General features: G+C 20.1%; 4 protein-coding genes across 4 annotated transcripts; 3 read left to right on the plus strand and 1 right to left on the minus strand.

The window, feature by feature from the left end:
• Positions 1–149: 149 nt before the first annotated feature.
• Positions 150–1,460, plus strand: PRELSG_0508000 (nucleolar preribosomal assembly protein, putative; the record flags this gene model as incomplete). The annotated part of the gene is made up of 1 exon (XM_028675331.1): positions 150–1,460. One exon carries the CDS (start codon positions 150–152, stop codon positions 1,458–1,460), a length of 1,311 nt encoding a protein of 436 aa, XP_028531931.1.
• A 939-nt stretch (positions 1,461–2,399) lies between these two features.
• aLipDH (dihydrolipoyl dehydrogenase, apicoplast, putative) lies at positions 2,400–4,349 on the minus strand (the record flags this gene model as incomplete). Its single annotated transcript, XM_028675332.1, has 1 exon — positions 2,400–4,349. The coding sequence occupies one exon, from the start codon at positions 4,347–4,349 to the stop codon at positions 2,400–2,402; it is 1,950 nt and encodes a 649-aa protein (XP_028531932.1).
• Positions 4,350–5,847: 1,498 nt separating this feature from the next.
• VPS9 (vacuolar protein sorting-associated protein 9, putative) lies at positions 5,848–10,290 on the plus strand (the record flags this gene model as incomplete). The annotated part of the gene is made up of 1 exon (XM_028675333.1): positions 5,848–10,290. The coding sequence occupies one exon, from the start codon at positions 5,848–5,850 to the stop codon at positions 10,288–10,290; it is 4,443 nt and encodes a 1,480-aa protein (XP_028531933.1).
• Positions 10,291–11,282: 992 nt separating this feature from the next.
• On the plus strand, positions 11,283–12,408 carry Ub (ubiquitin, putative; the record flags this gene model as incomplete). The annotated part of the gene is made up of 2 exons (XM_028675336.1): positions 11,283–12,273; positions 12,356–12,408. 2 exons carry the CDS (start codon positions 11,283–11,285, stop codon positions 12,406–12,408), a joined length of 1,044 nt encoding a protein of 347 aa, XP_028531934.1.
• Positions 12,409–12,842: the final 434 nt, after the last annotated feature.

Genomic DNA, 12,842 nt, shown 5'->3' on the forward strand with positions numbered 1-12,842 from the left:
AATAGGAAAAACAAAATTTTATAAATATCTACTTATTTGAATTTATTTTTATCTCTTCATATACATTGCAGTATATATATATATATTTGTAAATGTATTACTTTTTATAATTAATAAAATTTTTCTTTATTTTATTTTTAATCGTAACAATGAATGAGGGTATAGAAATGGATGAAACTGCTTATGACATGTTTTTCAGTCCAATCACACCATGGCCATGTTTATCTTTTGATTTCATACTGCCAAACTCATCTTATGATTCCTCTAAAAAATTAAAAAAAGAAACAAACAATGAAATAGATAACAGTATTTTAAATTATCCTATTGATATTTGTTGTGTTGGAGGGTCCCAAGCAAATAAAAGTGAATTAAATAATATTTACGTAATTAAATGGTCAAATTTAAATAAACTAAAAAATTGTGATACGGAAAATTCCAATGATGATAGTGAAAGTGATGAAGAGAATGATGAAATTTTAAATGAACAAAATGATATGGAGAAAAAAAAAAAAGTGAAAAATGATTCCCTTGATGAAAAAAGTAGCGTTATTTGTAAATCTTTAAAACATGAATATGGATGTATAAATAAAATAAAAGTATGTAAAAAGATTAATTCCCTAGTTGCAGCATGGTGTGAAGATAGCAATGTATACATATATGAAATTTCTGATGAAATAAAAAACTTAGATGATCGTGCCTATAATGAAGAAGTTCAAAAAAAACCATTACATGTATTTCAAAAGCATTCTAATGAAGGTTTTAGCTTAGATTGGAATAATGTTCATGCAGCAAAATTATTAACTGGGGATAATGATGGGAATTTATATTTATGGCTACCTGATAATTCAGATAAATGGAATTATGAATACTGGGATTTTAAAAAATATGCTGATAGTAAAATAAATAAAAAATTTAGTATAGAAGATATACAATGGTGTAAAAAAGGGAATGGTTTAGGAGATGTATTTAGTATTTGTTCATCAGATAGAAGCATTCGAATATTAGATGTAAGAAATTTAAATAATAGCAATAATACAAATATAAATATAGAAAATGCACACGCTAATGATGTCAATGTAATATCATGGAATGAAAATTCAGAATTTTTATTGGCATCAGGAGGAGATGATAACTTAATAAAAATATGGGATATTCGAAATACTAAAAATTCTGTAGCTGAATTAAATTTTCATAAGCAACCAATAACTTCAGTTTGTTGGGATTCTAAAGATACTTATGTCTTATTAGCATCAAGCTTAGATGACTCCATATCTATTTGGGATTTATCTGTAGAATCAGAGGCTTTAGAATATTCTCTTTCTAAATATCCTGATCAATTACTATTTGAGCATTTAAATCAAAATTTTATTACTGAAGCAAAATTTCATCCAAACTTTCCCGGAGTTGTGGTTTCTACTTCTAATGATAATTTTAATATTTTTAAGCCTTGTAATATTTAAATTCCTTGCTTTTTGTAAAAATTAATTTTTTATGATAGATATTTTAATTTTATTAAAATAATTATTCAAATGAATTATTTAAAAAAAAAAATAAAATAACGTTTTGATAAAGTTATTTCATAAAATGTTTTGATATATATAATCTTAATTCATTCTTAAGTTTATATTATCTTTTTTGTTTATGTGGTTATATAAATATTTTCATTAATATTTATTTATTTATTTTTTTTTTATTAAATAATATATAAATAAAATCATGACGAAATCTCTAGGAAAATAAAATATCCAGTTATTTATATTTTTAATTTTATAGATTATACTTTTTTAATTAAATTTTTTTTTATAATTTTAGTATAACTATTATAGCTTAAACTTTTTATTTGTTTAGTAATAACTATCTTTATATAATCCTATTTTATTCTTTTATGTTCTTTTTATACATAAAATATTCACTTAAATTTTGTTATATAAATACTAAATTAAAAACTGATTTAAGAAAAAGGAAATTGCATATCAGTAATTATTAAATAAGTTTTTTTTAAATAAAAAATATTACAATTATTCAAAAAGATAATAAATATATAAATAGTCTTAAAATTTTTGTCTATTATAAAAAAAAGTGATATAAAAACTTTGTAATATAATTAATAATATATAATTTGTTCTATATTAAAAAAAACAAACATTAAAGTGAATTAAGAATTAAATAAATAAAAATATAAATTAACAATTATATTATATATATACATATATATATAAATTTTAAAACAGATAAATATATAGAAAAAAATATACATTAAAACAGAAATGTTTAAAATTAAATATGCATTAAGAATAAACAAAGAAAAATATGAATAATTTAATTTAAAACAACTATGAAAAAAAAAAAAATTTATGTGAAAAATAATAAAATCCATTCTTTGAATTATAAATCTTTTCTTAATGAGTTCTTATTTTTGAAATAGATTTAAAAGCACTATCTAAAACTTCACTGACTGTTGGATGAGAATGAACCATATATGATACATCATATGCTGATAAATTTAAATTAATTGCTAATACAGCTTCATGAATTAAAACAGAAGCATAATTACCAACTATAAACATGCCTAAAATTTGTTTTGTATCTTGTTTATAAATTATTTTAACCATACCACTTGTGTTATCATTAATGTTATATTGTCCTTTATTATATGAATTGTTTTTATTACCATGTAAAGAAATATTATTTTCGCATAAAATTTTTGAATTAGATTTATAATAAGAAATTTCTACTCCAACATTATCAGGGTATTTTTGTTTTGCTTCCTTTTCTGTTAAACCAATAAAGGCTAATTCAGGATTTGTATAACACACAGATGGTATATTTTTGTATAATATAGGTTTATTTAAATTACTCTTTGCAGAATCATTTACCTTATTTCTTTCTTTATTTTCAATAAAATCAACTACTTTTAATGCTTGATAAGATGCTGTATGCGCTAACATTTGTTTTCCATTGGCATCTCCTATGCAAAATATATTGTCATAAATATCATTATTTTCTTTTTTTACTCTTAAATATTCATCTACTGAAACATAGCCTCTGTTCATTTGTATTTTCATGTTTTCTAAACCCAAATTTTGCGTATTTGGTTTTCTCCCCGTTGCAACCAAACAGCTATCAACATAGAGTTCCTTAACTTCTGATTTGTCATTGTTTTCATTTCGTTCTGAGTATCCTATGATAACAGGACTATTATTTTTAGATGCTTTTATATATTTAACTTCTGTATTTAAGTGATAATTTACAGGTTTTGTTTTTAAAAATATTTTTTCAAAGTACTTAGCTACATCACTATCAATTATTGGCAATAATTCAGAGGAATATTCAAAAAAGGTAATTTCCGAACCTAGTGCTGTGTATATATCTGCAAACTCTAAGCCAATAATACCCATTCCAATAATGCTCATATAACTTTTCAATCCTTCTAATTTTACTGCATGATCACTAGTAAATACACTTCTTTCATCTACTTCAACATTTGCAGGTATATTGGGGGCTGATCCAGTTGCTATAATAATATTTTTTACCTTATATTTATTTCCACTCTTTTTACTTTTTATAGTATTTTTATCAATTATTTCACCATGGTCATAAATTACCTGAACATGTTCAGAATTTTTAGTAAATTTTGAATTTTTAAACCCGTGTGAAATTCCATTTCTTAGCTTGTTAATAACTCCTTGTGTATATTCTTTTAATTTATCTATATTCATTTTAAAACTATCAGATACCAACTGATTACTTTCCATTTCATTGTTTCCTTTGTTTAAAAATAAGTTACTATAAATACCATAATTATACAACTTATCCAAGTTTTTCAATTCTCTGTATTTATTTGTTGCATATAACAAAGATTTACTTGGTATACAACCAACATTAACACAAGTTCCTCCAATATTTTTTTCTTCCCCCACAAAAATCAAAACTTTTAAATTTCTTTCCATAGCATTTATTGCTGCAGCATGGCCACCAACCCCACAACCTATAATTGCTGCATCATACTCTTTTTCAGTTATATTCATATTATTCTGTAAATTTTCCTTTAATTTAAATGCTAACTTTTTATTAAAACCATTCCTAAAGTTCAATTTTTTATTATCCGAAGAAAACTTTTTATCATTTTTTAATTTTATGAAGCTATTTTTCTCTTTATTTAACATAGAATTTCGTGTATTAACATATCCGAAGTAATTTGTTTTCCCTTCTCTTAATGGAATAACTAAGCTATTATATGTTGTACTTTTTAAAGCTTCATTTTGTTTAAAAAGAAAAAGATAGCTTATGCATAGTAAAGTAACTAAATAGCAACTAATTATTTCTTTAATTATTTTTTTTATAAACATTTGTTAAAATTGTTTCTTTAGAATTAGTGTTCAATAATATAAAAAATGGATAATGTATCACCATTAATAATGAAAAAAAATTTATTACAGAAAATATCCTAGAAGACGTGTCAAACAATAAAATGATATTTATTATAACACATTAAAATTATTCATTAAAAAAAGAACGTTTAGTTTTAGATATAATACTTCTATAATTGTTATATTAAAAATAAAATAGAACTATTTATACAATATAAAAGTTATTTTTTAATTTAAATAAAAATTCCAGGAAAAAAAAAAAATTAATTTAAATTAAATTGAATGTGAGCATACAAGAAAAACTAACAAGCATGTATTTTTTTTTTTTTAATAAAAAAAAATGAACGAAATATTAAAATTTATCATTTTCTAAATATTTAACGAACAATAATACATTTTAAAAAAATACAAAATTGTCTTCACAATAATAATTTTATTTTAATTTAATATATTTTTAATACGAGAATTAAACTTTTCCAAAATTTTGAGATATGCAATAGTATGTTAACTTCTAAAAAATGTGGAAATCTTTAGTTTTTTTAAGGATATAAAATTAAAATTTATAATTTTTTTCTAATATAAAATAATTATTTTATAAAACAAATATACTTTTATAAAGTAACAACGTAATTTTTAAAATTAGTTGCTACAGCTTAAAAAAAGTAGCAAAAAGAAATAAAATTATATTTGCTATATATCGTATCTTTTTTTAATATATAGCACTCTTTTTTAATCTCCTTAAATTTTATTTCATATAAATTCTTTTAAAAAAATAACGCCCTTACTCTTTTTTTTTTTCTTTTTTTTTTCCAGATAATAGGAATTTTCGAAAGTTTATTATCATTAATAAACTATTTTAAAATTAATTTTTTTGATTGATTAAAAATTTTTTTTTTCCCCCTTTAATTATTCTTTATGTAATGTGTGCGAATTGATTTTAAATACTTTTTTTTTTCTTTTTTTAAAGTATCGTATAATTTGCTTTAAGAATATTAACTTTTTGATATTTTAGTATAATAATCTAATTTTTTTTTTTTTTCCGTTTTAAGATAACGAAAAAAATACGCAAAGCACTGTTACATAAAAGTGTAATTTAATAATACATTCACCTCTTTAATATAAAAACAAATAAATTAATTTATGTATATAGTTTTGTATGAATACTTATTATTCTATATGTCTCTTAATTTTATTTCATTTTCATTCAAATTACATTTATTTTTTTTTTTTTTAATTATTATTTTCATTTTATTTATATGCTATAAGCCCTTTTTTTTTTTTTTTTTTTTTTTTTTTTTTTTTTTTTTTTTTTTTTTTTATTTTAAAGAATGCTATGATGTGCAAGCATTCTCAAAAATAAAGTTTGTAAAAATATTATTATTATTATTAAAGGTTTATTATATATATTTATGCATATATACATAAATGCATTTATATAAAATAATAACAAAATAGAAAGTTTTATTTATGAAATAAAATGAATGATAAAATTGAATATGATGAGCATTTTATTTTTAGTAATGAATGGGATGAGCTTACATACAAAAACCATGATAAGGGAATTTTAAATAAAAATAATGAAGTAGTCAAAAATATAAATGATATGGACTTTTTTTTTGATAATTTCGAAGATAATAATGAGAAACCAAATAACGAAAAACTTCAAAATGGAAAAATAAATGGAGAATCAACTGTAAATGCATTTAATGATTCTTTATGGCTTGAATCAGATATCAGTAACATCTCCATAAACAAAACGCATGAAGAACATAACATTATTATGAGAAACTCTGATAACTCTTATAAAATAAATGAAAATATAAATAACAGCCATGACTTAGAATTACATATTGATGAAAAAGTTGATATAGATCCTAAATTGGATTTATGGGAAAATAATAAAAATTTCTCATCTAATAATAATTCAACAAAAGGTAAAAAAACCAACTTTTATAATTACAAATGTAATAAGGAAACCATTGATTCTAATATACTTACAAATAATGAAGATAATATTATAACACTAAATAAAAACAGTCTTAAATTGGAATATCCCGAGTATACTTTTAATGAATATGATATGGAAAGTAATAATTTATCTAATGAAAATAATGCTCTTAATGATAGTAATTTTGATGTTAATGTATATCAAAATGTAGATGTAAACAATTTAAATAATGAAAATAAAAATGATAAAGATACTAGTACAAATGAACAAAATAAAATTCATAATAATAATTCTAGAGAAAATAATAATGAAACTAGTAAAAATGTGGATCCAAAAGATTGTAATAAAAAAGTGAATACTCATGAATCTATTTTAAAAAAAAAGATGAATAATGTTTTTGTTAATGATAATAGTAATTTTGATTTTGATACCACAAGTGGAACAACTGATAAAACATACAATGCTAGTAGTATGAATAATAATAGTACTTATACTAACAAGAATAATGATTGCCATTCTTTTGATGGAAATATTATTCATAAATATACAAATAGCAATGGTGAGGATATCAATAAATCCAATAATAGCGAAAATGTTAAGTACAATCAAAATGAAAAAAAAAATGAATCTCTTAATTTATTATCTAGTAAGGATAAAATAGATACAAAAAAAGCAAAAAGTGTTGCAAAAAAAAGTATGAATAGCAACAGTTCTATAGAAAGCTCCGTAAATATTGTAAACTACTCAATATCTGATGACAAAAATATGAAATTAAAGAAAAAAAAAAAAAAAAATAGTATCAGTGATATTTTAACACATTCATTAACATTATCAGATAATTTAGAAGACAGTAAAAGTGTTTCCCAAGGAAATAAAAATATCAAATCTAAAGACATAAGCAAATTATCAGTTAATAGTAATACAGAAGAGAAAAAAATAAGAAAAAAAAAAAAAAAAAATTCCACTTCATCTGATGAAAATATACTTGATACTATAAAAGTTAGTGATGAAAAGAAATTCTTCAATGAAATTAAGGAATATTTAAACAACAAAAATACAAAAGAAATAAATGTAAAAAAAATTGATGAGAATAATTTTAGTTATGATATTGACATAAAAAATAATTTAAAGGAAAAAATAAAAACTTCTAAGAAACAATTAAGTTCTTCAAAAGAGTCATCTCCAAAGGATAAAATAAAAAAAAAAGAAAAAAAAGTTCTTTTAAAACAGAACAATAGCATTAATCAAAAAACAATTGAAAAGCAGAAAATGAACGAAAAAAAATGTAAAAAAGCAAATACTAATAATACTCTTGCCACTACTTTAACAGAAGAAAAAAATACTCCTGATACAAAAAATAAATGCAAAAATATAGAAGACATTGAAATAAATATAACTAATTATTTTGAAAATAGAGATAATGAAAAAGGCATTATAGAAAAAAATAGCACAGAGATGATTATTAATTCTTCGAATACAGAAAATGTTAAATTAAATTCATTCAGTTATTTAAATAAATTTAATAAACACAAAAATGAACTTCCCAATGATTGTGGCATGCCATTCAGAAATATTGATTACTCTGATGAAATAGACCAAAATAATTATTCGAAAAAGAAAATAAAAAACGAAAAATCGGTTAACCAAATACAAGAAAATAATTATATAAACGCTTCAAATGAAAGTTGTATAGAAAAAATAGATAAAATAAATCTATGTAAAAGTAAATCTTATTCTGAAGATATTTATTCTCAAGAAGAATTTTATCAAAATCACCACACTTCTTCAAAGAAAGAAATTGAAACAAAGTCTTTTGAAAAAGAAAAAGAGATGGAAACAAAGAATAATGAAAATAAAATAGAGATAAAATATGCTGAAAAGGACTGGACAAAAAATGGATTTATAAAAAGAATAAAAAAAGAGAAAGAAAATGAAAAAAGTAAATATATAGAAAAAGAGGAAATTAAAAATAATAGAAGCATTTTGCAAAATGAAGAAACAGATCAAAGTATATATACTAAACAAGATATGAATAATACTGAAGAAAATGAAAAAGAAGAAAATATAAAAAACTTATATGATGAAAGTACAATAAAAAATAGAACAAATGTTCAACAAAAAAGTCGAAAATTTAAAGATATCTTTATATCATTTATAAAAAGAGATGATTCAAAAAAAAATGAAGATGTACCAGAAAAAAATGTGGAGAATAGAAAAATGTTAAAAAAGGAAAATGCAAAATCTGATGAATTAAAATTAAATAAAAAAAATGAAAATGAAAAAATTAAAACTAATTTTTATAATTTGAAAAAAAAGTCTTACGATGAAGATGATGAAAAATCTAAGAAAAAATTTTTTACAAAAAAAAAATTATTCAGCGATGCATCAAATGATTTCTTACAAAACGAATATATTGAAAAGGAGAATATATTAAAAAAAAATATAATCATTAACAATGAATCAGATGAAAAATCTGCAAGTTCTCCACCGAAAGAAAATATAAATAGTGATAATACTTTAGAAGCTAACTCAGTAATTAAAAAACGACCGAACACTTTATACAATAACTTTTTAGAAAGCCTAAAACATCCTTCTTGTAAAGATGTAGTTGAAAAAGTAAAAAATTTTATTTTAAAATTTCCTCAAAATTTAAATAGAGAAAAAGCAGCAAATAAAATTCACAATTTTATAAGTGAAACACAACCCATCTTACTAAATTCAGAAATTTATAAAAATTTAAATAAATATCAAATAAATATGATAATAGAAGGTTATGAAAAATTTATTATGCAGAAATTATACTTTCACCTGTATCAAATGGATATTAAAGATAAAGATGAAGATGAAAAAATATACACAAAAATAAACTGTTTACAATGGGTAGAACTGAAACATTTAGAAATTATTGAAGAAATAAATTTAGATCGTTTACAAATTGCACAAAGAGAGCTTTTAAGAATACAAAAAATGAAAGCACCTAATGATAAATTAATTATGATTTTAAATTGTTGTCGTATTGTTACTTCAGTTCTCTTCGAAGCTAAAAAAAATCATAAAAAAAATAAAAAAAAAATGCTAAATAGCAACAAAGAATATAATATAAATAAACTTGATGATAATGTAAGTGAAAAAAATAAGCAAGACGTAATAAATAAATATATAAAAAACATTGTAGAAAACAATCAAATTAATAATTCTAAAAAAAATATTGAAGGAAACAACGGAGATAATAATAAAGAAAATACAACGTATGAAAATTTAGACGACTTTGAATATCAAGAAGAAATTAAAAATAAAAGTAACTATCAATATTTAGAGGAAAATGAACCAAAAGATACTCATAATAATAATTTTAATAATTCTAATGACAATTTAAATGAAAATTTAAAAATTTCTAAAAAGTATTTAAATATTGACACAATAATAGAAAGTGATGATGAGCTACTACCATGTGCCGATGAAGTATTACCTGTTTTAATTTTTGTTATAATTAAGACAAATCCACCTGAATTAATTTCTAACATTGCATATATTCAAAATTTTAGACATCCTAGCCATTTTGTATCTGAAGAAGCTTATTCTTTTACCCAATTTTGCAGTGGTATTGAATTTATTAAAGAACTTGGAAAAACTACTTTTTTAAATATATCAGAAGAGGAATATAAAAAAAAAGTTTCAGAAGCTGAGAAATTATACTTAAATGAAGTTAAAGAAAGTAACAAAAAGTTACAAGAAGCAGCTGGTAAATTAAATGAGTTAATCAAGCTTTCTAACGAAAAAAACTTATACAGTAATATTGCCAATAAAATTGAATCCTTAAACTTAAATTTTGAAAAAACAGAAAATTTAGATTCTCTAAGTATATCAAATTTACCATCATTTTTTGAAGAATACAAAATCCTTGTTAAATTAAAAAATGACATTTTAAAAGAAGTGCAAGACCATTTTAGTGAAAATTTGAATCAAAAATAAATATAATCTATAAATATTTATTTGAACTTTTAAAAATATAATACATAATTCTATAGGATTTAATTTTCATATTTTTAAAATTATTCTAATATAGAAGCATTATATAAACTTTAACAAGATATATAAATATGCTTTTACTTTTTTTTTTTTTTTTTTTGTGTACATTTATTTCAAATTTAAAAAATGTTCTTACATTCTTTTTTTCAGTTTTCTATAACAATACAAAAAAATTTGTCCTAATGGTAAATAAAAAATTTAATAACATTATTTTTTTTTTAACTACAAAAATGTTAAATTATAGCATAAATACTTTTTTCTTTTTTTATAACAAAAAAAAAAAAAAAAAGAAAATTAAGCTAAGACTTATATCCAGATATGTAGTTAATATTTTTAAAAATAAATTGTATGATATATATTTAAAAAAACAGTAGTATAAAGTTTTAAGAAAAAAAAAAAAAAGTAATAGTTATTCATAGAAAATAATTTTCACTTATATATAAAAATCTAAAATATAATATTTTTCATTTGAACTATAGGAATAATTGTTCTAAAAACAAAAATTCAAAAAAAACCTATTATTTTATACTATGTAGCAATATGAAATATTCAATTATTTTAATAAACATTCTTAAGATATAGAAATATTAATTTTTTTCTTATTTTTTCCGTTATTAAACATATATGATATTAAGAATCACCTTTTTATTTTATTTTATTTAATTTTTTTTTTTTTTTCTCCTTAAATATTAAAATAAATTTTTAAAATTTTAAATGTTCAATATATATTTTTTTTTACTTCTTAATAGTTCTTAAATTTATCTTTCACTAATGTAGTATTACAATGCAATGACATTTTTAATAAATCTTTAACCTTTCACATTCTCAATAATTTTAATAAAAAAAAAAAATGTAAATAAAAAAGGTATCTACTTAAAAATAAAATTATTTATAAATTTTTTTTTTATTTTGAATATTAAAAAAACAATTTTAAAATGATTTTTAACTTAAACTTTTGTATTATTTTTTTATTCTATTTTTTTGTAACATACATATGTAGAAGTATTAAATTACACGATAAAAGTAAACTAATAAAGAATAATTTCATGAATATCTCTAATACACCAGTTAAAACAATTAGAAATAAAAATAATTTAAAAAAATATGATGTAAAGAAATATAATATAATGATTACTTATTATGATAAGTCAGATATTTTCCATAAAAGTTTTTTTTTATCAATAGATGAAAAGGCTAACATCAAGGATTTAAAAAAAAAAATTGAAAATTTACATGGAATACCAACAATGTTTCAAGAAATACTATATGAAAATAAATCATTAAATGATGATTTAATTATAAAAAATATAATTGAAGATAAGAAAATAAAGCTGTTAAATTTTCGTCTTATACCTATACTTCCACACATATTTAATGAAGAAAAAAATGATGAATATGAAAAGGAAAATAAAAAAATTCGAAATTTAAAAGATAAACTAAAATATTTTGGATATATAACCCTTCTTAATGAATATAAAAAATTATTAAAAAAATTAGAAGAAAAAAAATATATCATAAAAGATGTTGATATTATTGAATCGTTTAAGTCTTTTGATAAAGAATTTGAAAATACTTTAAAAAACAACAATATAAGCTTAGAAAAAATAAAAAAAGAGATAGATGATTTAAGATATATTGATAAAAAAAAATTATTGTTGAGATTAGAAGTAGATTATCCATTAATGAGCAGTTTATTACTAGACAGAATAAAACAATTAATTCAATTTTATTATTTAGGTGATGTTAAATCAGTAATTAAGTTTTCTATTTTTTTCTACATATTATATAAATATGCCAATTATCCAAAGAATATTAAAATCTTCTTTTTATATTTATCCATTTTTATATTAATAGCACCCTGTAAATATTTTTATAAAATTTTTCACTTTCTTTTTTTTTTTGTTCCTCAAGATATATTATTTTCAGGTTCACTTAAATTCCTTGAAAAAATTTTTTTTTTTTAATTATAATTTTCTTATACCTTTTTTTTTTTTTATTTTATTTTCAGGATTCACAAATATTTTGTCTGCTTCTTATCAACAAATACTTATGTGTCAGTAAGAATAACTTAAAAGTACAAAACTTTTTATTTTATATTTAACTCCTATTTTATATCCTTTTTTTTTAAATACAACTTTTTTTTTTTCTTTTTCTTTTATTATTTGAATAATTTTTTTATATAAATTACTTTCATTTATCAAATACTTAAAAAGATAATTAAATAACTACTGAAAAGTTTTTAGTATCATGCTTATGGTATTTTTATTTTTTTTCATATACTCAATTATTTTCTTATAAATTTTTTTAAATAACTTATTTGATATTTTTTTGTTTTTAAAACACATTTTTTAATACATTTTATTTATCTTTTTTTTTTTTTTTTTTTTTTTATTTGCTAATAGTTCATTTTTCTTTTTAATAAATATGAAATTTTTTTTTTCATTTTTGTTATACTTTAAAAAAAACCTATAAAAAAAAAAATGATAGCATGCTTC

This window comes from Plasmodium relictum (genome assembly GCF_900005765.1).
Source record: "Plasmodium relictum strain SGS1 genome assembly, chromosome: 5".
NCBI classification, from domain to species: Eukaryota; Apicomplexa; class Aconoidasida; order Haemosporida; family Plasmodiidae; genus Plasmodium; species Plasmodium relictum.